The following is a 26,785-nucleotide window of genomic DNA, read 5'->3' on the forward strand; positions in this document are numbered from 1 at the left end:
TTCAGTACACTATGCTCAGTAGATGCTGAACTGAACAAGAGCTAACAGTGTCCATTCTAATAATGAGTTGAAAACCAAACTATATAAGCAAATAAACATTTATTTATATAGTTAATCAAAGTCCAGCTTAAGCCCTTTATCCATCTCTCCATTGAACACTAAGCATGTTTATAATCTGGCTTGTGGGACAGGTGCCTTCTTCTAAAGTTAGCTTTCTATGTTCATTTCTGGTTCTCATTTACCATAATATAAACTCCTAGAGATTTGTGAGTGGTTCACAGCTGTCTTCCCAGTAACTTCCAAAGGCCCTGACTTTTCCACCCAGTAAATCAGTAAAAGTTTGCTGATGGCTTGAAGCTTACACTGGATCAGGTGTTATTTCATCTGCTGACTTGGTTGTTCTAGGGGGAAATTTAAGTATATAGCTCGCAGGTTGTGGAAGACTTTGAGTTTGAACTTTATACTTCAGAGTCAGTAGGGAACTTCTGAAGTTTCCATGGTCATGTAAAAGCAGATACTTTCTAAAAGTTAGTCTGTTAGTGGTGTCTGAGTATTTAAAGGAAGGAAAATATTAAATCAGAAATGTCATAGTAATACATAGTATAAAACTATGAGGTGATCTGTATTAATATACAACTATGAGGGGTGGAAAAGGGGCAAGTGTAAAAAAATATTGTGAAGGAAGAACCAGATAAGCTGGTGGTTCATTGTATGTAGAGGGAGAGAAGCTATATATATTCAAACTTTCATCTACTGTTCAGGCAAACATCTACTGTTTGCCTTATTTCTCTGGGCAAACAGGATTCAGCCCAGCTCATAAATAACTTCCTTGGAACAGCCTTCACTATGTCTCTCACCCTACAGAATTGATTCTGAAATCTTTTGTGCTCATAAATGTTGACCATATAGTTAGCATTGCCCTTATCACATCATTAATTTATAAGCCCTGATTATGCCTTCGTTAAGGATTTTAAATTGGGATGACTAGAACAGTGGTAATGACAAAAGTAAATAAGGAAGTTCAGAGAAGGATTTATTTCTGAGGAAAAATTCTTTGGTTTTAGATTGCATAATGGAATGTCTTGTGCCTGCCTACGTGACCCAGGACTAAGGTTTGGTATACTGCTTTTTTCCCTTGGCTTCACTCTAAAATCTGGGGAGTCCTCAGATAATACATAATAATATGTACCCATGTCTCAGATATACTAGCCTAGGTTAAGACAGCATAAGGTAAAGAGAAACAATATAGTTCAGTAAGTATAAAAATGTGCTGTCTATTCAGATAGAACTGGGTTCTCATCTTGCTGTTTTCATTGTTGCTGTTTTACTTTGCAGCTGTGACTTTTCTGAGTTTGTTTCTTCATCAGTAAAATGAATGTCATAGTGGCACTTCAGGATTTCTTGTGGGGGGTCAGGTGTTAAATGAGACTACCTTTATAAGGTGGCTAGCACGTGATTGGTGATTGTGATGCATGTAAGTTTGTAAAGAATGCCTCATCTATCTCATCTCTCTCATCTATCTCCCATCTATCTATCTCCCACAACCTTATCAAAATCAACTATTTTATTCTTAGTAAATGTCATAAACATGTTTATGTAAAACTTGTTCATTGAACGTGTTGTTTTGAGAAAAAATCTTAAGGCAGAAAAACATGTTTTTAACCTGAAAAGCAAGAAGTTGCTTGCGTTTGAAAGAAGGATGGAAGCATCGATACCAGCTATTGGTAAGTTTTATCATAAAAGCCTAAGCAGAGCATCAGCTCTTTGTGTCTCTCCTGGAGAATGAATTGAGTTGTCTGTAGCCACAAACCTTAGGTGATTCCAACCACCTTATATAGACTGGAGGAATAAAGTTTTGCTGGTAGAGGCCATTTACTGAGCATCAAAACAGCTGCTGAGGCAGTAAGAGACCACTGTTCCTGATAATACCATGTTACCCTTAATCCTCTCCACCCCCCGTTAGCCCACTGACTTGTTAAGCCTACTGAGGGAAAATGAATGTAAACGTTTATTGGTCAAGTGTATGTATGACCAATAATTTTTCTTTGTATTGCCTACCCTCTGTCATCCTGAAACAATAGGTTTTACATTTAACCTTGAATTCCCACTCAGAACAAAACACAAATGAGTAAATACTTATTTCTTCCTATAAAGGACCTATATATCCTAAACCAGGGTGTCAGGGCTTTCATCCAGGGACAGGAAGAAAGCACAGTTCCATTTACAACTGCCCTAAGTCAAGTGCCCCACTTTTCATCCAAAATCCCTCAAAGACCTGCTTTCCTTTTTTTCCTCGAAGCAAGCTGACTAGCAGAGCCCCTTACACCCTGGGTGCACTCTGATTTCCCATTGAAATATCAAAGCCTAAACATAGGGTGTGACTACTTTTGATATCTAAGGCATTAGTTTGAATAAAATATAAGTGCTTCTGTTCTGCTTTCGTTAAATATGTGTTCAAATTATGGTTGGAATTCTCTCCCAGTTCACTCCATACAACCTTTCATCAGGGACTTTGTTCTTTTTTTTGTTTGTTTAATCTAATTTTTTTATACAGCAGGTTCTTATTAGTCATCAATTTTCTACACATAAGTGGATACATGTGAATCCCAATCGCCCAATTCATCCCACCACCACCACCACTTCCCTGCGGCTTTCCCTCCTTGGTGTCCATACGTTTGTTCTGTACATCTGTGTCTCAGTTTGTGCCCTGCAAACCGGTTCATCTGTACCATTTTTCTAGGTTCCACATATATGCATTAATATACGATATTTGTTTTTTTCTTTCTTACTTCACTTTGTATGACAGTCTCTAGATCCATCCACGTCTCAGCAAATGACCCAATTTCATTCCTTTTTATGGCTGAGTAATATTCCATTGTATATATGTAGCACATCTTCTTTATCCATTCGTCTGTCAATGGGCATTTAGGTTGCTTCCATGACCTGGCTATTGTAAATAGTGCTGCAATGAACATTGGGGTGCATGTGTCTTTTTGAATTATGGTTTTCTCTGGGTATATGCCCAGTAGTGGGATTGCTGGATCATATGTTAATTCTACTTTTAGTTTTTTAAGGAACCTCCATACTGTTCTCCATAGTGGCTGTATCAATTTACATTCCCACCAACAGTGCAAGAAGGTTCCCTTTTCTCCACACCCTCTCCAGCATTTGTTGTTTGTAGATTTTCTGATGATGCCCATTCTAACTGGTGTGAGGTGATACCTCATTGTAGTTTTGATTTGCATTTCTGTAATAATTAGTGATGTTGAGCAGCTTTTCATATGCTTCTTGGCCATCTGTATGTCTTCTTTGGAGAAATGTCTATTTAGGTCTTCTGCCCATTTTTGGGTTGGGTTGTTTGTTTAATATTGAGCTGCATGAGCTGTTTATATGTTTTGGAGATTAATCCTTTGTTGATTCGTTTGCAAATGTTTTCTCCCATTCTGAGGGTTGTCTTTTTGTCTTCTTTATGGTTTCCTTTGCTGTGCAAAAGCTTTGAAGTTTCATTAGGTCCCATTTGTTTATTTTTGTTTTCATTTCCATTACTCTAGGAGGTGGATCAAAAAGGATCTTGCTGTGATTTATGTCAAAGAGTGTTCTTCCTATGTTTTCCGCTAAGAGTTTTATAGTGTCTGGTCTTACATTTATAAGTCTTTAATCCATTTGGAGTTTATTTTTGTGTATGGTGTTAGGTAGTGTGCTAATTTCATTCTTTTACATATAGCTCTCCAGTTTTCCCCACACGACTTATTGAAGAGGCTTTCTTTTCTCCATTGTATATCTTTGCCTCCTTTGTCATAGATTAGTTGACCATAGGTGCGTGGGTTTATCTCTGGGCTTTCTATCTTGTTCCATTGATCTGTGTTTCTGTTTTTGTGCCAGTACCATATTGTCTTGATTACTGTAGCTTTGTGGTATAGTCTGAAGTCAGGGAGTCTGATTCCTCCAGCTCCGTTTTTTTCCCTCAAGACTGCTTTGGCTATTCGGGGTCTTTTGTGTCTCCATACAAATTTTAAGATTTTTTTGTTCTAGTTCTGTAAAAAATGCCATTGGTAATTTGATAGGGATTGCATTGAATCTGTAGATTGCTTTGGATAGTCTAGTCATTTTCACAATACTGATTCTTCCAATCCAAGAACATGGTATATCTCTCCATCTGTTGGTATCATCTTTAATTTCTTTTATCAGTGTCTTATAGTTTTCTGCATACAGGTCTTTTGTCTCCCTAGGTAGGTTTATTCCTAGGTATTTTATTCTTTTTGTTGCTATGGTAAATAGGAGTGTTCCCTTAATTTCTCTTTCAGATTTTTCATCATTAGTGTAGAGGAATGCAAGAGATTTCTGTGCATTAATTTTGTATGCTGCAACTTCACCAAATTCATTGATTAGTTCTAGTAGTTTTCTAGTGGCATCTTTAGGATTCTCTATGTATAGTATCATGTTATCTGCAAACAGTGTCAGTTTTACTTCTTTTTTTCCAATTTGTATTCCTTTTATTTCTTTTTCTTCTCTGATTGCCATGGCTAGGACTTCCAAAACTATGTAGAATAAGAGTGGCAAGAGTGGACATCCTTGTCTTGTTCCTGATTTAGAGGAAATGCTTTCAGTTTTTCACCATTGAGAATGACGTTTGCTGTGGGTTTGTCATAGATGGCCTTTATTATGTTGAGGTAGGTTCCCTCTATGCCCAATTTCTGGAGGGTTTTTATTATAAATGGGTGTTGAATTCCTCAAAAGCTTTTTCTGCATCTGTTGAGATGATCCTATGGTTTTTATTCTTCAATTTGTTAATATGGTGTATCACATTGATTGATTAGCATATATTGAAGAATCCTTGCATCCTTGGGATAAATCCCACTTGATCATGGTGTATGATCCTTTTAATGTGTTGTTGGATTCTGCTTGCTAGTATTTTGTTGAGGATTTTTGCATCTATATTCATCAGTGATATTGGTCTATAATTTTCTATTTTGTAGTATCTTTTTCTGGTTTTGGTGTCAGGGTGATGGTGGCCTCATAGAATGAGTTTGGGAGTGTTCCTTCCTCCTCAGTTCTTTGGAAGAGTTTGAGAAGGATGTGTGTTAGCTCTTCTGTAAATGTTTCATAGAATTCACCTGTGAAGCCATCTGGTCCTAGACTTTTGTTTGTTGGAAGATTTTTAATCACAGTTTCAATTTCGTGACTTGTGATTGGTCTGTTCATATTTTCTATTTCTTCCTGGTTCAGTCTTGGGAAATTATACCTTTCTAAGAATTTGTCCATTTCTTCCAGGTTGTCCATTTTATTGGCATAGAGTTGCTTGTAGTAGTCTCTTAGGATGCTTTGTATTTCTGCGGTGTCTGTTGTAACTTCTCCTTTTTCATTTCTAATTTTTTTTTTTTTTTTTTTTTTGTGGTACGTGGGCCTCTCACTATTGTGGGCTCTCCCGTTGCGGAGCACAGGCTCTGGACGCGCAGGCTCAGCGGCCATGGCTCACGGGCCTAGCTGCTCCGCAGCATGTGGGATCTTCCTGGATCTGGGCACGAACCCGCGTCCCCTGCATCAGCAGGCGGACTCTCAACCACTGCGCCACCAGGGAAGCCCATTTCTAATTTTATTGATTTGAGTCCTCTCCCTCTTTTTCTTGATGAGTCTGACTAATGGTTTATCAATTTTCTTTATCTTCTCAAAGAACCAGCTTTTAGTTTTATTGATCTTTGCTATTGTTTTCTTTGTTTCCATTTCATTTATTTCTGCTCTGATCTTTATGATTTCTTTCTTTCCGCTAACTTTGGGTTTTGTTTGTTCTTCTTTCTCTAGTTCCTTTAGGTGTAAGGTTAGATTGTTTGAGATTTTTCTTGTTTCTTGAGGTAGGCTTGTATAGCTATAAACTTCCCTCTTAGAACTGCTTTTGCTGCATCCCATAGGTTTTGGATCGTCGTGTTTTCATTGTCATTTGTCTCTAGGTATTTTTTGATTTCTTCTTTGATTTCTTCAGTGATCTCTTGGTTATTTAGTAATGTATTGTTTAGCCTCTACGTGTGTGTGTCTTTTTTACGGTTTTTTCCCTGTAATTCATTTCTAATCTCATAGCGTTGTGGTCAGAAAAGATGCTTGATATGATTTCAGTTTTTTTAAATTAACTGAGGCTTGATTTGTGACCCAAGATGTGACTATCTTGGAGAATGTTTCATGCACACTTGAGAAGAAAGTGTAATCTGCTGTTTTTGGATGGAATGTTCTATAAATATCAGTTAAATTTATCTGGTCTATTGTGTCATTTAAAGCTTGTGTTTCCTTATTTACTTTCATTTTGGATGATCTGTCCATTGGTGTAAGTGAGGTGTTACAGTCCCCCACTAGTACTGTGTTACTGTCGATTTCCTCTTTTATAGCTGTTAGCAGTTGCCTTATGTATTGAGGTGCTCCTATGTTGGGTGCATATACATTTATAATTGTTATATCTTCTTTGATTGATCCTTTGATCATTATGTAGTGTCCTTCCTTGTCTCTTGTAACATTCTTTATTTTAAAGTCTATTTTTTCTGATATGAGTATTGCTACTTCAGCTTTCTTTTGATTTCCAGTTGCATGGACTATCTTTTTCCATCCCCTCACTTTCATTCGTATGTGTCCCGAGGTCTGAAGTGGGTATCTTGTGGACAGCATATATATGGGTCTTGTTTTTGTATCCATTCAGCCAGCCTGTGTCTTTTGATTGGAGCATTTAATCCATTTACATTTAAGGTAATTATCGATATGTATGTTCATATAACCATTTTCTTAATTGTTTTAGGCTTGTTTTTTAGGTCCTTTTCTTCTCTTGTGTTTTCCACTTAGAAAAGTTCCTTTAGCATTTGTTGTAGAGCTGGTTTGGTGGTGCTGAATTCTCTTAGCTTTTGCTTATCTGTAAAGCTTTTGATTTCTCCATAGAATCTGAATGAGATCCTTGCCGGGTAGACTAATCTTGGCTGTAGGTTCTTCCCTTTTATTACTCTAAGTATATCATGCCACTCCCTTCTGGCTTGTAGAGTTTCTGCTGAGAAATCAGCTGTTAACCTTATGGGAGTTCCTTTGTATGTTATTTGTCATTTTTCCCTTGCTGCTTTCAATACTTTTTCTTTGTCTTTAATTTTTGCCAATTTGATTACTATGTGTCTTGGTGTGTTCCTCCTTGAGTTTATCCTATATGGGACTCGCTGCACTTCCTGGACTTGGGTGGCTATTTCCTTTCCTGTGTTAGGGAAGTTTTCGACTATAATGTCTTCAAATATTTTCTCTGGTCTTTTTTCTCTCTCTTCTCCTTCTGGGACCCCTATAATGCAAATGTTGTTGTGTTTAATGTTGTTGCAGAGGTCTCTTAGGCTGTCTTCATTTCTTTTCATTCTTTTTTCTTTTTTCTGTTCCACAGCAGTGAATTCCACCATTCTGTCTTCCAGGTCAGTTATCCGTTCTTCTGCCTCAGTTATTCTGCTACTGATTCCTTCTAGTGTATTTTTCATTTCAGTTATTGTATTGTTCATCTCTGTTCTTTAATTCTTCTAGGTCTTTGTTAAACTTTTCTTGCATCTTCTCGATCTTTGCCTCCATTCTTTTTCCGGGGTCCTGGATCATCTTCACTATCATTATTCTGAATTCTTTTTCTGGAAGGTTGCTTATCTCCACTTCATTTAGTTGTTTTTCTGGGGTTTTATCTTGTTCCTTCATGTGGTACATAGCCCTCTGCCTTTTCATCTTGTCTGTCTCTCTCTGAATGTGATTTTTGTTCCACAGGCTGCAGGATTGTAGTTCTTCTTGCTTCTGCTGTCTGCCCTCTGGTGGATGAGGCTATCTAAGAGGCTTGTGCAAGCTTCCTGATGGGAGGGACTGGTGGTGGGTAGAGCTGACTGTTGCTCTGGTGGGCAGAGCTCAGTAAAACTTTAATCCGCTTGACTGCTGATGGGTGGGGCTGGGTTCCCTCCCTGTTGGTTGTTTGGCCTGAGGCAACCCAACACTGGAGCCTACCTGGGCTCTTTGGTGGGGCTAATGGCAGACTCTGGGAGGGCTCACTCCAAGGAGTTCTTCCCAGAACTTATGCTGCCAGTGTCCTTGTCCCCATGGTGAGCCACAGCCACCCCCCACCTCTGCAGGAGACCCTCCAACACTAGCAGGTAGGTCTGGTTCAGTCTCCCCTGGGGTCACTGCTCCTTCCCCTGGGTCCCAATGCGCACACTACTTTGTGTGTGCCATCCAAGAGTGGAGTCTCTTTCTCCCCCAGTCCTGTTGAAGTCCTGCAATCAAATCCCGCTAGCCTTCAAAGTCTGATTCTCTAGGAATTCCTCCTCCCGTTGCCCGACCCCCAGGTTGGGAAGCCTGACGTGGGGCTCAGAACCTTCACTCCAGTGGGTGGACTTCTGTAGTATAAGTGTTCTCCAGTCTGTGAGTCACCCACCCAGCAGTTATGGGGTTTGATTTTACTGTGATTGCGCCCCTCCTACTGTCTCATTGTGGGTTCTCCTTTGTCTTTGGATGTGGGGTATCTTTTTTGGTGAGTTCCAGTGTCTTCCTGTCGATGATTGTCCAGCAGCTAGTTGTGATTCTGGTGTTCTCACAAGAGGGAGTGAGAGCACGTCCTTCTACTCCGCCATCTTGGTTCAGGGCCAGGGACTTTGTTCTTAATGCTTTCACCAATTCTTTAGTCCTTAGCAATCTGCTAGAAGACTTCTGTGGCAGCTTATTTTCACTACTGAAGGCAGGATTTCATCAAAGGGGGTAGCAAAGCATCACAGGAATTAAGGTTGTAGTAGAGTCAAACCTGGGTTCAAGTGTCACTCTCTCAGTCATCTTGGGCAAATGATTTAACCTCTCTAAGCCTCTGTTTCCTTATGTACAAAGTGGAGATACTAGTATTTACCTTGGGGTTGGCTGTGAATATTAAGTGAGGTTATGAATGTAAAATCCTTAACACATTGCATGGAACATTTTAAATATCTAGTAAATCTTACCTGTTATGAGGATCAAAGACTGTAGGCAAAGGGGCTAGGAGAGAGGGGAAGGATGCTAAAAGGAAACTCTTATCATTTAGCCTATGATAGACCCTATTTACTTTCAAATATGAGTGAACAAATAAAAATGCTTGGAGGTGTTACAAGGGAAGAGACTATACTGTCAGTCAAATTTGTTCAGTGATTACTATGGCCAGGGAATGGAACAGAAATAGGCAAGACCCCTACCTTCTGGAGTCTTAAGAGTCTGGTTTCTCAGTAAAACTTCAGTAGCCACTGCTAATCTCATAAGAATGTGGTAAAAATAAATAGGTGAAACTCTGAAATAATGTGAGTCTCACTATAGAATTAGAGAGAACCATAAGAAATCTGCCAGTCCCATCTTCAGATGGGTGAAAATCTGGGACAAAGGCATTATAAGAAGTAAAAAGGATCACTGCTGGTAGAATGTCATTCTGGTTCTGTTTCAAATCGAGAAATGTCAGAGAAGTACTCAACCTTTATAAATAATAATTTAAATGAAAATTAGGGTGTGGTTGACAAAGTATTTCCAGTTCATGCGATTATTTTCAAATTAATATAAAATACCATTGTTCAAAACCACTTAAATCCCAACAAAACAGAAATATGCAAATAAATTGTGGTACTTATAGCATGTCATGACTAAAAATCAGGTTTTCAAAGACTAAATAATGACATCGGGAAATGCTTTATGGGAAGTGAAAAAAAAAGCAAGCATAGATACAGTATGGTTCTATTTTTGAAAATAGAAAATAGAAATAGAAAAGTGTATAGTATTACAAAGCTATAGTAACCAAAACAGTATGGTATTGGCATAAAAACAGACACGTAGATCAGTGGAACAGAATGGAGAGCTCAGACATAAACGCACACATACGGTTAATTTATGACAAAGAAGTCAAAAATATATTGGGAAAAGATAGTCTCTTCAATAAATGGGGTTGGAAAAACTGGACAGCCACATGTGAAAGAATGAAACTGGACCACTATCTTTCACCATGCACAAAAATTAATTCAAAATGGATTAAAGACTTGAATGTAAGACCTGAAACCACAAAACTCCTAGAAGAAACAGTGGGTAAGGTCCTTGACATTGGTCTTGGCAACTGTTGTTTGGATTTCACACCAAAAGCAAAGGCAACAAATGCAAAAATAAACAGTGGGACTACATCAAACTAAAAAGCTTCTGTACAGTATAGGAAACCATCAACAAAATGAAAAGGCAACCTACCAAATGGGAGAAAATATTTGCAAATCATGTATCTGACAAGGGGGTTAATATCCAAAATATATAAAGAACTCATACAACTCAACAGAAAAAAAAAATCCAATTAAAAAATGGTCAGGGCTTCCCTGGTGGCTCAGTGGTTGAGAGTCTGCCTGCTGATGCAGGGGACACGGGTTCGTGCCCTGGTCCAGGAAGATCCCACATGCCACGGAGCGGCTAGGCCCGTGAGCCATGGCTGCTGAGCCTGCGCGTCCGGAGCCTGTGCTCTGCAACGGGAGAGGTCACAACAGTGAGAGGCCCGCGTACCGCAAAAAAAAAAAAAAAAAAAAAAAAAAAAATGGGCAGAGGAAATGAATAGACATTTTTCCAAAGAAGACATACAAGTGGCCAACAGGTACATGAAAAGGTGTTCAACATCACTAATTAGTAGGGAAATACAAATTAAAACCACAATGAGATATCATCTCCCACCTGTTAGAATGGCTGTTAAGAAATAACAAGTGTTGGTGAGGATGTGGAGAAAGGGAACACTTGTGCACTGTTGGATGCAGCCACTATGTACAACAGTATGGCGGTTCCTAAAAAAGTTAAAAATAGAACTACCATATGTTCCAGCAATTCCACTTCTGGGTATTATCTGAAGGAAACAAAATCACTATCTTGAAAATATACCTGCACACTCACACCTATGTTCAGTGCAGCATTATTTGCAATAGTCAAGACATGAAACGGAAACAACTTAAGTGTCCATCAGTGGATGAATGGATAAAGAAAATGTGACTATCTTTTTATCTATCTATATCTATATATCGATCTATATCTATCTATCTATATCTATCTATATATATATCTTAAAAAAGAAGGAAATCCTGCCATTTGTGACAACATGGATGGAACTTGAGGGCATTGTGCTAAGTGAAATAAGTGAGACAGAGAAAGGCAAATACTGTGTGATCTCACTTATAATATGTGAAATCTAAAAAAAGCTGAACTCAGGACTTTCCTGGTGGTCCAGTGGTTACAAATCCACCTTCCAATGCAGGGGACATGGGTTCGATCCCTGGTCAGGGAACTAAGATCCCACATGCCACGGGGCGACTGAGCCTGCGCACTCTGGAGCCTGTGCACCACAACTAGAGAGAAGCCTGCCCGCCGCAACGAAGAGCCCGCACGCTGCAACTAAGACCCGACACAGCCTAAATAAATAAATATTAAACAAAAATTAAAAATAAATTTAAAAACCTGAACTCATAGATACACCACCAAATGGTGGTTGCCAGAGGAGGCGGGGAGAGCGGGGGGAGTGGGTGAAGGTAGTGGAAAGTACAAATTTCCAGTAATAAGATAAATAAGTTCTGGGGATATAATCTACAGCATGGTGACTGTAGTTAACAAGATTGTATAAGTTAACAAGATTGTGTATTTGAGAGTTGCTAAGAGAGTGTATCTTAAAAGTTCTCATCACAAGAAAAAAAACCATAACTGTGTGGTGATGGATGTTAACTAAATTTATTGTGTTAATCATTATGTTATACACCTAAAACTAATACAGTGTTATATGTCAGTTTTATCCCAATTTTAAAAAGTGTGTAAAAGAAACCAATAGTTAATTACTGATAAAGCTGCATGGTGAGATTACAAGTAAATTTATTCTCTTCTTAAAACTTCTTTTGAATAAAATAAACATTTCAAAGAAAATGCTTCAGGCTCTTAAAATACTTGAGATCTATGGTGAATTAGGTTTCAGTTTAACAAAAGTCACATTAAAAATCTCTTAGTTTAGGTAAGCTACCACAAAACAATACCAAGACAAAAAGTAGTACTTGAAAAGGGGAAAACTTTCAATACTACTTTAACTCATATTGTTGTAGTATATAAATAATTATGTCCTCCTGCCTATAAGGACTACTGGTCAATAGATAACTTGGATTTATTAATAACATTCATAGATCTAATTCTGACATATCTCTTAAGTCATACCTTGAAAACAGCTATAAGCTTGAGAAGGATCAACTATTATGTCCATTGGGAATGAGTTGTGTGATTCCTGAGAATGTTTCTCCACCACCTCTACTGTATCACTGGATGAAGATGATGAAGACAATCCCAGTCTAACGTATCTTCCTTTTCTACCACAGAGTGAACAATCTACCGGTGTGGCACTAGGTCCCCGGGGCAGTTGAACTTCATCTCTGTGGTAGTTTCTAACAGCTCCACTGTGATGCACAGAGCGTTCTCGTTGCCATATATAATGGGTTGGAGCAATGGCCATAACCTATGGTGGAAAGCTTTCTTTTAGAATTTTAATAAGATTTTAAAATTTAGTAAAATTAAGAACAAAAATTATAAATCAAGAACAAGCTACCTGTAAAACTAGATCTAAAAATCTGTCACCGATTTTTTTTTTTTTTTTAGAAAAAAAGCATTTCCAGATAAGGCAATATTACCTATAAAGTGATTCATTGCTTGGATCCGTAAGATAATAATTGACAAAGTATTTAAATTATTTCAAACAGGAAATAGAACTGAAGCAACCTTCCAGGTTTTTCAATTCTGGATATTATAGGTTTGGGAAAAATAATACAGTTAGTCCAAAACAATACATAATTCTCTGGAATGTACTGGGTTGAAAACAATATTTTTAATTGAGGTTTCCAGCTATGTATGTTAGGCTAATCTTAACATGTTTGCAATCACAGCAAGAGATATGGTGAATGAAAACAGAGGTAAGGTGCTTAACCTCTCGGTTCCTATTCTCTTGTCTGTGGTATGGAGAGAATAATGGTGTCTATTGCAGAGGGTTGTTGCAAGGATTAGATGAGGGATTATTCAGAAAGTACTCAAGATTCCACACTACCTCTCAGGCATTGTTCTCTAAGGTCGGTTAGAGAACACACTGCCTTTAGAGTCAGGATAGACTTAGTTTCTTATTCTGGCTCTGCCACTTCCTAGTTGTATGATACTTTGCAAGTTACTTAACCTTTCTGAGCCTCAATATCTTCATATGGAAAACTGGGGATACCATCTGCCTCATAGGATTGTCCTGAAGGTTAAATATGTGTAAAATCCTTATCACATAGTAAACATCTGGCGAATGATAGCCATTTAAGACAAGCTAGCGAAGTGTACCTACCTGCTGACCTCATGGTGTCTAAAACTTCTAAACAGAATGTTAGAATGTTACTTCTAAGCAAAAATGTTTAGTTGCAGTTATCAGTGACCCAAGGTAAGTGAGAATTGTAGAATTTGAGAGCTAGACAGTGCTTTTAAAAAAATTATTTTATTCAAGTATCTAGACAAAATTATTATTCAAAAAAGACAGACAGTGCTTTATTAATTGCCTAGACGAGTGATTTTCAAACTGGTTTGAGGAGCCCTAGGCTTCACAGACAACATTAGGGGTCGCAGGAGGGGCTAAGGGAAGACACAGCAGGTGGAGGACCTCAATTTGGGGCATTGTGTGTAAAATTTTGTTTGGAAAGAAGGCTTTTGCTGTTAAGAATGACAACCTTAAAACCCCCAGATTAAAGCTGATTCCCTCAGAAAATAGGGTTATTGTGCCTCCCCCAAGACAATGCATAAAGAATACTAGCAACCCTAATTTTTAAAGTGTACTTTAGGATTGGATTTATTTTATAATCTACTTCTTAAATCCTTCAAAACAGTTTTCAACCAAAGACATGTAATAAAGTTATATATCTTTTAAAAGGTAGAAGTAAATAAAGATATTAACTCTAAATATACACATTTCTATGCCAATGTAAAACTAGGTGCAGAGATACCCAAGGTGAGGAAGTAGAATATCAAATTTTCTTATTCCTTCCATATTTATCTACTATTTTTCTCAATATTTCTGTTTTTATTGCTCATGTCTGGAATGTCCTTTCCCTTTATTTGTCTTAGTATTTCTTTTCCTTCAATGCCCAACATAAGTCCCACCTTTCTAGAAACTCCAGCTTTCAGATTTTCTTGTTTTATTATTAATGCTATATTAGGACTCAGCATGTAAATGTTAGCACTCAGATGTACCTTTTTTTTTTTTTTTTTGCGGTACGCGGGCCTCTCACTGTTGTGGCCTCTCCCATTGCGGAGCACAGGCTCCGGACGCACAGGTTCAGCGTCCATGGCTCACAGGCCCAGCCGCTCCACGGCATGTGGGATCTTCCCGGACCGGGGCATGAACCCGTGTCCCCTGCATCGGCAGGCGGACTCTCAACCACTGCGCCACCAGGGAAGCCCCAGATGTACCTTTTTATGCATGTAACCTATTCTGCCGAAAGCCCCCTCTGGACAGGAATAGTTTCTCATACACCGCTTTCAAATGCCTTCTCCACAATATTATGCAGTCATTAAATATTTTTTAATGATAGATGAAAATATTTAAGAATTAGAGGCCACTAACATTAGGAGCCTTCAGCAATATGATTTTTGTAGGTATCCTATATAGCAAAGTCTAGTGAAAAGAGCAGAGGGAAATATGAAGTAAAGGGCACAATATAGAAGATTTGGTACTGTTCTTTCTGCAATAAGCTAGACATCGTAGTTTCTCCACATGTTAACCCACCTAGAAAAATGCATGCACACTTACCTATTATGCTATTTAATTCCTGAGATAACATAATAGATATAAGTGCACTTTCTAAACTAACCAACATAAGAGATGGAGGCTAGATGTCAGAGAAAACAGAACACTGGGAAGCCATTAGATGTGAAGTCAAGTTCTGGCTCTGCCACTTAACTGATATATGATCTTGAGTAAATCTCAACCTCCTTGGTCCTCACAAGTATTTTTGTAAGGATAAGAAGATAATTTATATGAAAATATAAATTTGTAAAGCACAATGCAAGTGTATAGTATAATTACTGTAAGCCAGTTTGTGGCTACTATCATAACTTGAGTTTATTTTAGGATATGTGACTAAAAAATGGGTTGACAGTATGCCAGTACTGGACTCTTAATAACAAATGCATAGAAAACTAAATTTCTAACAGCATGTCTTGCTACTATAATGCAGCAAACTTCAGGGCAAGGATGATGTAATACTTCTTTATAATAAACGTCCACAACACTGAACTTAGTGTCTTACTCATAAATTAGCTGTTAAATGAATACTTAAGAGAACAGGATAAAATCTACTAGGTAATTTCTTTTTCTGTACACCAATATGATTCAAATGTACCTGGTTGGAACAACCAAAAAAAAAAAGATCTTATCTTTATCTAGCTTATCTATCTGGATAAGGGTCAGTGCTAGGTGAGCTCGGTAAAGAATTATTTTTTGGAGGGCTTCCTTGGTGACGCAGTGGTTGAGAATCTGCCTGCTAATGCAGGGGACACGGGTTCGAGCCCTGGTCTGGGAGGATCCCACATGCCGTGGAGCAACTAGGCCTATGAGCCACAAGTACTGAGCCTGCGCGCCTGGAGCCTGTGCTCCACAAGAGAGGCCGCGATAGTGAGAGGCCCGTGCACCGCGATGAAGAGTGGCCCCCGCTTGCCACAACTAGAGGAAGCCTTCGCACAGAAACGAAGACCTAACACAGCAAAAATAAATAAATTAATAAATTCCTACCCCCAACATCCAAAAAATAAAAGAATTGTTTTTAAAAATTTTATTGATTTTTGGCTGCATTGTTGCTGCACACGGGCTTTCTCTAGTTGCGGCGAGTGGGGGCTACTCTTCGTTGTGGTGCACAGGCTTCTCATTGCGGTGGCTTCTCTTTGCTGCAGAGCACGGGCTCTAGGCATGCGGGCTTCAGTAGTTGTGGCACATGGGCTTAGTTGCTCCGCGGCATGTGGGCTCTTCCCAGACTAGGGCTCGAACCCATGTCCCCCACATTGGCAGGCGGATTCTTAACCGCTGCACCACCAGGGAAGCCCAAGAATTGTTTTATAGTTTTGTTTATTTAAAAAAAGTTTTTAATCAAGTATAGTTGATATACAATGTTTCAGGTGTACAGCAAAGTGATTCAGTTATATATTTTTTCAGATTCTCTTCCATTATTGGTTACTACAAGATATTGAATATAGTTCCCTGTGCTATACATTAGGTCCTTGTTGTTTGTCTTCACAGATAAGAAGGTATGAAAAAGAATCAGAAGCTTTAAGTTCCATTCATTCTGTCAGTCAGCTATATTTACTGAGCGCCTACAAGTCAGGCACTGTTACTGCATTCCTCTCTCCCTTCATCCCTAGGCAACCACTTTCTGTCACTTTGGATTATATATTCTTTACAGTTGATATAAATGAAACCATACAATATGTGGTCCTTTGGGGACTGGCTTCTTTCATTTAGCATAATGTTTTCAGGGTTCATCCACTTTGTAACATGTATCAGTACTTTATTCCTTTTAATTGTCAAGTAATATATCATTGTATAGATATTTTGTCGATCCATTAATTAGCTGCTGGACATTTCGACTGTTTTCACAACTATTGACTATTATGAATAAGGCTGCTTGCTATGAACATTCATGCACAAGTTTTTGTGTGGACATAGTTTTCATTTCTGTTGAGTATAAAACTAGGAGTGGAATTGCTGGGTCACATGGTAACTCTGTTTAGCATTTTGAGGAAATGCCAGACTGTTTTCCAAAGCAACTACATGATTTTACAATCCCACCAGAAGTGTATAAGGATTCCAATTTCTCCACATCCTTACCAATACTTGTTATTGTCTGTCTTTTTTAAAAAAAAAATATAGTCATCCTCGTGGGTGTAAAGTGATATCTCCTTGTGTTTTTGAGTTTGCCATTTTTCTGATGGCTAATGATGTTGAGCATCTTTTCATGTGCTTTTATGCCCATCTGAATATCTTTTTTGAAGAAATACATATTCAGATCCTTTGCCCTTTAAAAAATTGGGTTGTCTCTTTAATACTGAGTTGTAAGAGCTGTTTATATATTTTAGATATAAGTGCCTTATAAAACAGATGATTTGCAAAATTTTTCTTCCAGTTTGTGGGTTGTCTCTTCACTTTCTTAATGGTGTCCTTTGAAGAACAAAAGTTTAAAATTTTGATGATGTCCATTTTATCTATATTTCCTATTCTTGCTTGTGCTTCTGGTATTATATCTAAGAAACCTAATCCAAGGTCATGAAGATGTAACCCCTATGTTTTAAGATTTTTATAGTTTTTAGCTCTGAAGTCTCCCCTCAGGTCTGACACTAATCCATTAATTGGTTCCTTTGGCCTGTAGTCATTAAACTAGATATGACTTCATTTTTTTTTTTTTTTTGGCTGCATTGGGTCTTCGTTGCTGCACGCGGGCTTTCTCTAGTTGCAGCGAGTGGGGACTACTCTTCTTTGCGGTGCGCGGGCTTCTCATTGCGGTGGCTTCTCTTGTTGCGGAGCACGGGCTCTAGGTGCGCAGGCTTCAATAGTTGCAGCATGCAGGCTCGGTAGTTGTGGCTACATGGGCCCTAGAGCACGCAGACTTCAGTAGTTGTAGCGTGTGGGCTCGGTAGTTGTGGCTCGTGGGCTCTAGAGCAGAGGTCCCCAACCTTTTTGGCACCAGGCACTGGTTTCATGGAAGACGATTTTTCCACTGGTGGGGGTGGATGGTTCAGGTGGTAATGCGAGCAATGGGGAGCGGCAGACAAAGCTTCGCTCACTCCCCCACTGCTCACTTACTGCTGTGTTGCTCAGTTCCTAACATGCTGTGGACCAGTACCAGGAGTTGGCGACCCCTGCTCTAGAGCGCAGGCTCAGTAGTTGTGGCGCATGGGCTTAGTTGCTCCACAGCATGTGGGTTCTTCCCGGACCAGGTATTGAACCTGTGTCCCCTGCATTGGCAGGCGGATTCTTAACCACTGTGCCACCAGGGAAGTCCCATATGACTTCATTTAATTACAGCATTATCTAGCCCACATTTACCAAACTTCTTTGAACTAGTACTGGCTTATAGTGATCATTGCCTTCCATTTAATTTTCTACTCTAAATTTTTTTAGTTTGAAACATTAACTTTCTTTACTGAAAACCAGAACATTAGATAAAATAATCTTTTAACTTTTAGTGTCTTTCTGCTTTATATTAATAGAATCTGGCATCAAGGAAACTTTATGTATGCTTTATGAAAAGAGGTATAGTTTTTAAACTTATTTTATACCATGTAGTTCACATTTAACCTTGGGAACTTGAAATTTTGATACTTTAACAGAAATTATTTAATGGAAATTATTATTCAGCTCCAATGTTATTACCATGATGTATTTTGGAATGTGCACGCTATTCTTTCCCAATATACTGGTGATCTTTTTAGAGAAACACTCTAAAATAAAAATACTTTCTACAGAACTAGGCTGCTCTGAAAAACAGAAATGACAATTTTTAATTATTGTGGTATAAAATTAAAACATCAACATTGTAATATAAAAGTTGTACTCATGTTAATCATCAAGGTTAATGGTTTACACTTCATATACAAAAAAAAGTGAAACATTAGAAGCACATTAAAAAACATAAAAGGAAAACTACATAAAGAGAAGACAGAGATTATATATATAAAACGCATGTAAAAATCTTACCTCCTCACAGCATCGCCGGCTTACAATAGCCCTATAGTCAATTCTATCCCAGAGTTTGTCCCTTAACTTTAAGAAATCAGGGAATAATTTTCTCCAATTTTTCCCTAAAGCCCATGGAAAAATTTCATATTTGGATTCTTCTTCATCTTCTTCAACTGTATTGGCCAGATACCTAGCAAAGAAGACCAACAACTCAAAAAAGAAATGGGTAAAGGACAGGAACAGACAGTTCACACACACACACACACACACACACACCCCAACTTGTTTATAAACACATAAAAGATGTTCAACCTTATGCATGATTAAAGAAAGGTAGGTCAAAAATAGAGATATAGTGAATTTTACCTTGTTGAGTTCTGGATACTTTTATATTCCTATCAATCTTGAGCTTTGCTCTGGGATGCAGTTATATGGAAACGGTCTGATCCTTTCAAGTCTTGCTTTCATGATTTGTTAGGTGGATCTGGAGCAATGTTCAGTCTAGGGCTAATTTCTCCCCACTAAGGCAAGACGTTCCTGAGTACTGTACTCAGTACTGAATTACTCAGTGTGAATTATAAGTTTTTTTCAGTCTGGCTGGTGGGAACAGGCACTATTTCCAGCCCTGGGTGAATGTTAGTCACTGTGTTCCCTCTATTCTTACGGTCTTTCCCTACACTCAAATACCTGAGGGGGAATCAGGCATGCATAAAAGCAGGAAAACCGGACAGATAAGAAGAATCATCAGTCAATCAAAACTGACCCACATGATAGAAGTAACAGACAAGGATACTAAAACAGTTATAATTATTCCAGATGTTCAAAAAGATTAGACACATTGAAAGTATACCTCTAGAGATGAAAACTATGTGTACAATGAAAACTACATTGAGTGGGGTTAACAGCAGATTAAATTTTGCAGAGGAAAAGAATTGTGCATTGAAGACATAGCAATATAAACTATCTAAAATGAAACACAGAAAAAAGGAAACAAAAATAATGAACAGAGCATCAATAAGCTGCGAGACAACTTTAAGCAGCCTAATAAAGGTGAAATTGCAATCCCTAAAGGGTGGTGGCTGGACAGAAAAAACATTTGAAGAAATAATGACTGAAAATTTTCAAAATTTGATGAAAACTATAAACCCACAAAGAATCTCAGTGAACTCCAAAGCACAAAACATGAAGAAAATTATACTAAGGCATATCATAATTAATTACTTAGGACCAGTAATAAAGAGAAAATCTTAAAAGCAGTCAGAGAAAAAAAATAAGACATGTTAGATAACACAGGAACAGAGATAAGGATGGAGCAGATTTCCCACTGGAAACAATGCAAGCTCCATAGATGACTTTCTAAGAAAAACAGGCGACTCACAATAAAAAAAAATTACAAAACATACAAGGGAACAAGGCACCATGAACAGAAACAGTCCCTGAAGTGTGAAGATACTGGAATTAAGAGACAAACACCCAAGAAAAGGGGGTCTTAAAAGCAATCAGAAAGGAAGGCAAATGATCCCAAGTGGAAGGTTTGAGATGCAAGAAGGAATAGTAATCAAAGATATATAGATATATGGGCAAATCTAAACAAATGTTGAATTTATAAAACAACAATAATAATGTCTAACATTTTGGAGGGCATCAGGTAGAACTAATAGAATTGCAAAACAAGAGAATAGAAGTTGGGAAGAGTGATTAGAGTTAAAATGCTTAAGGGTCTTGTAATTAAAAATAACTAGGGCAATTGCTAAAAGAATAGATATAGAATGTAAGATTTCCAAACATGTAGAGGAAAAAGTGTCAAAAGTAAAAATATTAAAATCTCAATCAAAAAGAAGATTAAAATGGAGGGGAAAGAAGAAAGAAAAAAATGGGACATACACAAAATACACAACAAGATGGTAGGAAAAAATGCAAATATATAAGAAACAATAGAATATTATTCTGCAGTGAAAATGAAATGAACTATAGCTACATGTATCAATAGAAATGAATCTCAAAATAATATTATAAAGCAAAAGAAGAAAGTTACAGAAGAATGATAATGGTAATTATGGTGTATAATTATTTTATTATATAGCCCCCAAATAGGAATAACCAAATAATATATTATTTAGAGGTATATACATAGAATAAAGAAAAGTAAGAAAATGATTACTTGTGGAAGGGAGGGGGCTCTAATTGGGAAACTGTGTGCTGTGAGTTTCTAAGATTTTGGCAATGTTCTATTCTTGAGTCATGGGTACATGAGTATTTGTTTTGCTTCTATTCTTTTACACACACATATGTATACATTCCATATACTTTTTTGTAAATATTTCACATTAAAAAAATTTTAAAGGCACAGAAGTGTATAGTACATCTCTATTCATGTAATATACACACTGGTTCATATATAGAAAATTATTCTAGACACATACATATGAAACTGTTAACTGTCCTTGAGGAGGGAGGTCAAGGTCTTGAGATATGAGGAAGACTTACTTTTTTTTTTTTTTTTTTTGCGGTAGGCAGACCTTTCACTGTTGTGGCCTCTCCCGTTGCGGAGCACAGGCTCCGGACGCGCAGGCTCAGCGGCCATGGCTCACGGGCCCAGCCACTCCGCAGCACGTGGGATCCTCCCGGACTGGGGCACGAACCCGCGCCCCCTGCATCGGCAGGCGGACTTTCAACCACCGCGCCACCAGGGAAGCCCCCAAGACTTACTTTTAATTGTATACCCTCCTATATATTTTTTTAACCATGTGCATATTCATATTTAGTTACATTAATATAAAATGAGTATGTACATATTTTTATCCTCCCTTAAAATAACTATTTTAATATTACCTTATATTACATTATATATATATATAAAACCTTATTATAAAGCACCTCATTGTTAAACCCATTCAGTTATATGAGTCAAATCATGTCCTTTGTGAAATTACATAAAGTAATTTCTCACTTAAGTATCCCTGAGAGTTCTTAGTAAACTGTAGATAGAGCTGGAGGTTGGCCCCTTTCATGCTTGCAGATTAATGAAAAATCTATAATGGACTATGGTACTCCAGTATCAGGACCACATTATTATTCTATTCTATATTAACAATTTTTCAGCCTCAAGGTAATGAAATATCTGTCTCTTACACATGTAAGTTGTCTTCTAATTTGAAATAGATTTTTCTTGGAGCAGAGTCCATTTCTTTTGCATAGGGTTAATTATGTTTATTCAAATAAAGAATTAAGAACCTCCTATGTCAGCCACTGAAGTATGCAAAAATGTAAGATACACATTCCTTGCCCTTAAGGAGTCTACAGTCAAGTAGAAAAGGCAATCAAGTATGAAATAAATATATCTGAAAGAGGATATAGGAAAATGATAATAGAAGTTCAGAGTGTTATAAGAATATATAGAAAGGAAAAGGAGTTGAGTTAGAACTGTGGCTGAGAAAATATTTAATGAGAACTATTGAGTGAGGTTATATCAAAAGAATGATTAGATATAAAAATGTAAATTATAATTCATGTTACTTTTCATATGGAGCTTATAATACAACATGCAACGCAACCTGACATGCTACTACACAGTGTAAGCTAACACAGTGCTTTGCTGGTAATAACATTACAAAACTTGTCAAATCCAATTTGGGGCATCTGGTAAGATTTAAATAAAGTTTCTTTTGGTTTGTTTTCAATTTTCACGTGAGAAAAAAAACTATAAAATAGATATTGCATCAACATACAGATATAATACTAAGAGACACGTAAACAGCAGCTTAGTGTTAAATGGCTGAATTTGGCCATTGGCAAGTCACACCTGAATTTGCTGATTAACTTTTGTGACCTTGGAAAGTACTTAATCTTCCTCAGTTTCAATTTCCCCATCTGTAAAATGGAGATAATTAAAAAAATGTATCTTACAGGGAAGATTAGATGAGTTTATAGAAAACATTTTTGTGGTACCTTGCACATATCAATATTAGCTAATACTATTATATTCCCCCCATTTAGCAATCATCAACTCAAATTTTATATTGAGTTCATATTTTCCTATGCATGGGGAAATGTGTCTGCTGAAAACATGCAGAGATAATTTCTTCTAGTCCTATTTCTTGAATCACTCTTTGATTCTGAATTAAACAGACTTTAAATAAATTCTTCAGTGCTAACGGTTGTTGTGGTATTCAATTTAAATATTTTTATATGTAGTTCCCTAGTTAGGTACTTAAAATTATATTCATATATTCCAAACTGCAGCATTATATCCAGGTACTAGGTAGAAAAGGTTTTGATATTGAGATGTCTAGAGCATTTTCCACAAGCTGTTCAGTGTAAAAGGGCAATCATGATAATTTTTACTATACATTACATTTCAAAGAGAATATTCTGGCTTTTAAAAAAATCTCTAAGTCCAAAAGAGGAAAATTTGGGATAATTTATGTGGAACACTATATAAATTATGGAAATGTGAAAGGTACAATACAAACTCAAGTGGAATACTGAATAATAAATGTTAGGCATATGGCAGGATAAGACCAGTGAAAAGAACATAAGAATATCCTATTAAAGTAAAAAAACATATAGCTTTTAAACAGGAAGGCCTATTCAAAGATATACATCAGGTTTTAAACAGCCTCTATTTTAAATAAGGTATTGTATATATTATAAATAACTAGCACAAAAATCACTTAGTAGAAAGCATACTTACAGAGCAATAAAGAAATTTATCCTGGTATGCTCATTTATAGTAAATTTAGCTCTCTTGAAATAAACAAAGGTCATAGCCAAAAGATACTATAGGGAAAAAAGTTAAAAGTTAATGTTTTGCTTTCATAGTAAAACTGCTTTAAAATAGTTATGTTTATAAGCTAAAATAAAGCATTATTTATCCTTATTATAGAATTAGCTATTTATTTGAGTCCTTATTTTTTGGCTTTCTTTAATCCATATGAACAGTGAGAAATAGTTCTGGATCATTTATGATTAAATTATAATTTTATAATTATAATTTTAACCTCTAAATTTTATTATTGCCATCTATTCAGACCTATAGAGAAGCTGAAATAATAATCAAGTGAATAACCACACATCCTTCATCTAGATTCACCAATTGTTTTTCTGTTGCCACACTGGCTTGATGTATGTGTATATGCAAAAATTTTTCCCCTCAACCCTTTGAGTTAGTTGCAGACATCCATACTCACTTTTGAAAATAATTTTTGAAAAATAACTTCTAACCAGAAATTAGAACAACATGGCTCTATTTTCACTGGAATAAAAGTGTTTTAAATGTACTATTAGGAAGACATATGTCTAGCCTGCTATTAGGACCCATGCCAGGTTCTGCCTGTTCTGCAAGTTAAAAACAAGTTATGATACTGATATATTGATAATAGACTCCCTTTCATAAAATGCCTAATTCATGCTACCTTCACAGGTTTGGCCACAAAGGTGATTCCAAATTTTCAAGGTAACTTTCAGTAGAGGATTCTTGATATATTGAGTGTTAAGATACAGTACTCCTGGCTACTTTAAAGGCACTGCGCCCTGCTGTCCAACAACTTTAATTACTGTAAGGTGCTTAAATTTGTAAAATTTAAAACTTTAGAACTCCACATGAACTGGATATTTTACATTAAGGCATTACTGTCAATTTTTAAAAGCATCAGTGACACTATGTTTAAAAAGATCTCACCTTTTAGAAGTACATCTTTAAATTATTAAGGATAAAATGTTAGGATGTCTGGGATTTGCTTCAAAATAATCCACGTTTGGGAGAGAGATTAGAAGAAATAAGAATGGCCATGAGTCGATCATTGTTTTAGCTGGATGACAGGCACATGGAGGGTCTTTGTTCTATTCTCTCTACTATAAGTTGTATGTTTGAAATTTTCTAAAAATTTTCAAAATTAAAAAAACCCTCTGATTTTATTTTTATCTTAAGCTTAAAATAAGAGTTCACATCAATATGAAATTAGTGGGTATTTAATCATGAGCTAGTCTTCTGTTCATTCCCTTTTCTGTTGGTTGGCACATTATTTATTTATTTATTTATTTTTGGCTGCTTTGGGTCTTCGTTGCTGCGTGCCGGCTTTCTCTAGTTGCAGCGTGGGGGGGCTACTCCTCATTGTGGTGCGCGGGCCTCTCACTGCGGTGGCCCCTCCCGTTGCAGAGCACGGGCTCCAGGCATGCAGGCCTCAGCAGTTGCAGCATGCAGGCTCAGTAGTTGTGTCTCACGGGCTCCAGAGCGCAGGCCCAGCAGTTGTGGCACATGGGCCCAGATGCTCCACAGCATGTGGGATCTTCCCGGACCAGGGATCAAACCCATGTCTCCTGCATTGGCAGGCGATTCTTAACCACTGTGGCACCAGGGAAGTCCCATAGCATGTTATTTTAAATGTAATACGAAGTCATGCTGAATTTTCTGATATGACTAACTGGTCTAAGATGACATTTATAAAGCTGAAATTCTAACTGATCAGCTAAACCTAAATAGTATAGAAACATCACAATCCCTAGTATATAAGTCAGCATCATGATGTTCTTTTATGAAACACTGATTCCTAAACAAAGAACATGATAAACTAATTTTACTCTACAAGATTATTGGGATTTGTTTTATCTAAATTATCTACAAAATATTAAAATGTGTAACAGACTGCCTTAGTGGAATGAATCTCAGATATTATTACCTGATAAAAAGTAATAATTCTGATCAAAACATATTAAGCCTAATATAGCCAATATTTTATAACTATAAATGGAGTATAACCTTTAAAAATTTTGAATCATTATAGTGTACACCTATAACTGATATACATCAACTAAATTTCAATTAAAAAAAAAACCAAAACAGAACAAAAAAACCCCCAACCACCCAAACAAAGAACATATTAAGTCTATATTGATTCTTGTTTTAAATCAAACAGATATGGGTTTAAGGTCATTTAATCAATAATATTTCACAATGCCTCAAGTATAGATAGAATGAATCTATGTTGTATGCTAATGGATTCCACTTTGAAGGAGCAATGTAGGCTAGTTCTTCTCCTAACCTTAATTAATAAGATAGAAAATCCTAATAAGGTTCATTAAAGTCCTGATAGCCTAGTAACATAATGATGCTGGTTAATGATTATACTGTTAACAAATTTACCTTGTCTGCAATTTTACAGCAGCAGTCCATCCACAAGAAATCTTGAATTAAGTCGTCATCTACAATAAAAGATAGCTATGACTTGTCTTTTGAAAACAGGTGGTTTCCTTTTGAAGAATTAATTTTTACATAAGAAGATGACAAATGATGTTTAGAAATCAAACAAAAATGGCAGGACCAGGGTTGTCCAAGGTGTAGTTTTCAGTTCTTTAGCGTGTTTGCCATTGCAAGCGCTGTACAAAAAGCTACTGCTTTATTCTTTGGCTTCCCATCTGATTTGCCTTAATATATAGCCCAGACTGCAGGAAGAATGATAGAACTGTTTGATTTATTGAATATTTCTATAGCTCTTTTAGAAATATGTCTTGGGTAGCTCTAGATGAGCCTTTGTTGTTTTCCAAAATCAATCTTTAACAGGTGGAAATGGAATCTGATAAAAGATAAGTCTTTAAGACATAATGACTCAATGAATACTCTGTTTTCTAAATATGTTTTACTTTTTTTTTTTTTAACTACTTTCTCCTTTTAGGTACGGGGTATTTTTAGTTTTGAGTTTTCTCTTCTCCTACTTATCTCTGTCCAATTATCTATTATCCAAATACACATGAAAATATCTATGTAAAGGAGATTCATAATTCATTAGTTATTTATAACTAACATTTAATTTTGGAAAAAACTGAGTATGACAAAAAAGATCAACAAACATACTGTTAAAAAATGAATAACATCCAAAAAATAGGTCAGAAACACTCATTTCAATTTTAAAAGGCTAAAATATATAATCCCAAAATATATGGGTAGCTGTCAGAATATAATTTGAGAAAGATCTACTTTTTTCCATTTCCCCCTGCATTTTAAGTTAAATAAGCATAACTTCTTGTTATATCCTAGAAATATCATCAATGTAGTCAAATAAATGGAAAGTT

At 36.8% G+C, this 26,785-nt stretch overlaps 1 protein-coding gene across 2 annotated transcripts in view; it reads right to left on the minus strand.

Moving 5' to 3' along the window:
* Nucleotides 1–26,785, minus strand: part of SPDYA (speedy/RINGO cell cycle regulator family member A) — a 34,002-nt gene that overhangs the window by 1,760 nt on the left and 5,457 nt on the right. For both annotated transcript variants that reach the window (XM_049696345.1, XM_033425208.2), the window contains 4 exons: nt 25,860–25,918; nt 23,412–23,497; nt 18,737–18,908; nt 12,193–12,487 (listed from right to left, as the gene is read on the minus strand). In XM_049696345.1, coding sequence (XP_049552302.1) covers nt 12,193–12,487; nt 18,737–18,908; nt 23,412–23,497; nt 25,860–25,918 — 612 coding nt within the window. The remainder of the gene's footprint in view (nt 1–12,192; nt 12,488–18,736; nt 18,909–23,411; nt 23,498–25,859; nt 25,919–26,785) is intronic.

The sequence above is a fragment of the Orcinus orca genome, chromosome 13, assembly GCF_937001465.1.
Source record: "Orcinus orca chromosome 13, mOrcOrc1.1, whole genome shotgun sequence".
Lineage (NCBI taxonomy): Eukaryota > Metazoa > Chordata > Mammalia > Artiodactyla > Delphinidae > Orcinus > Orcinus orca.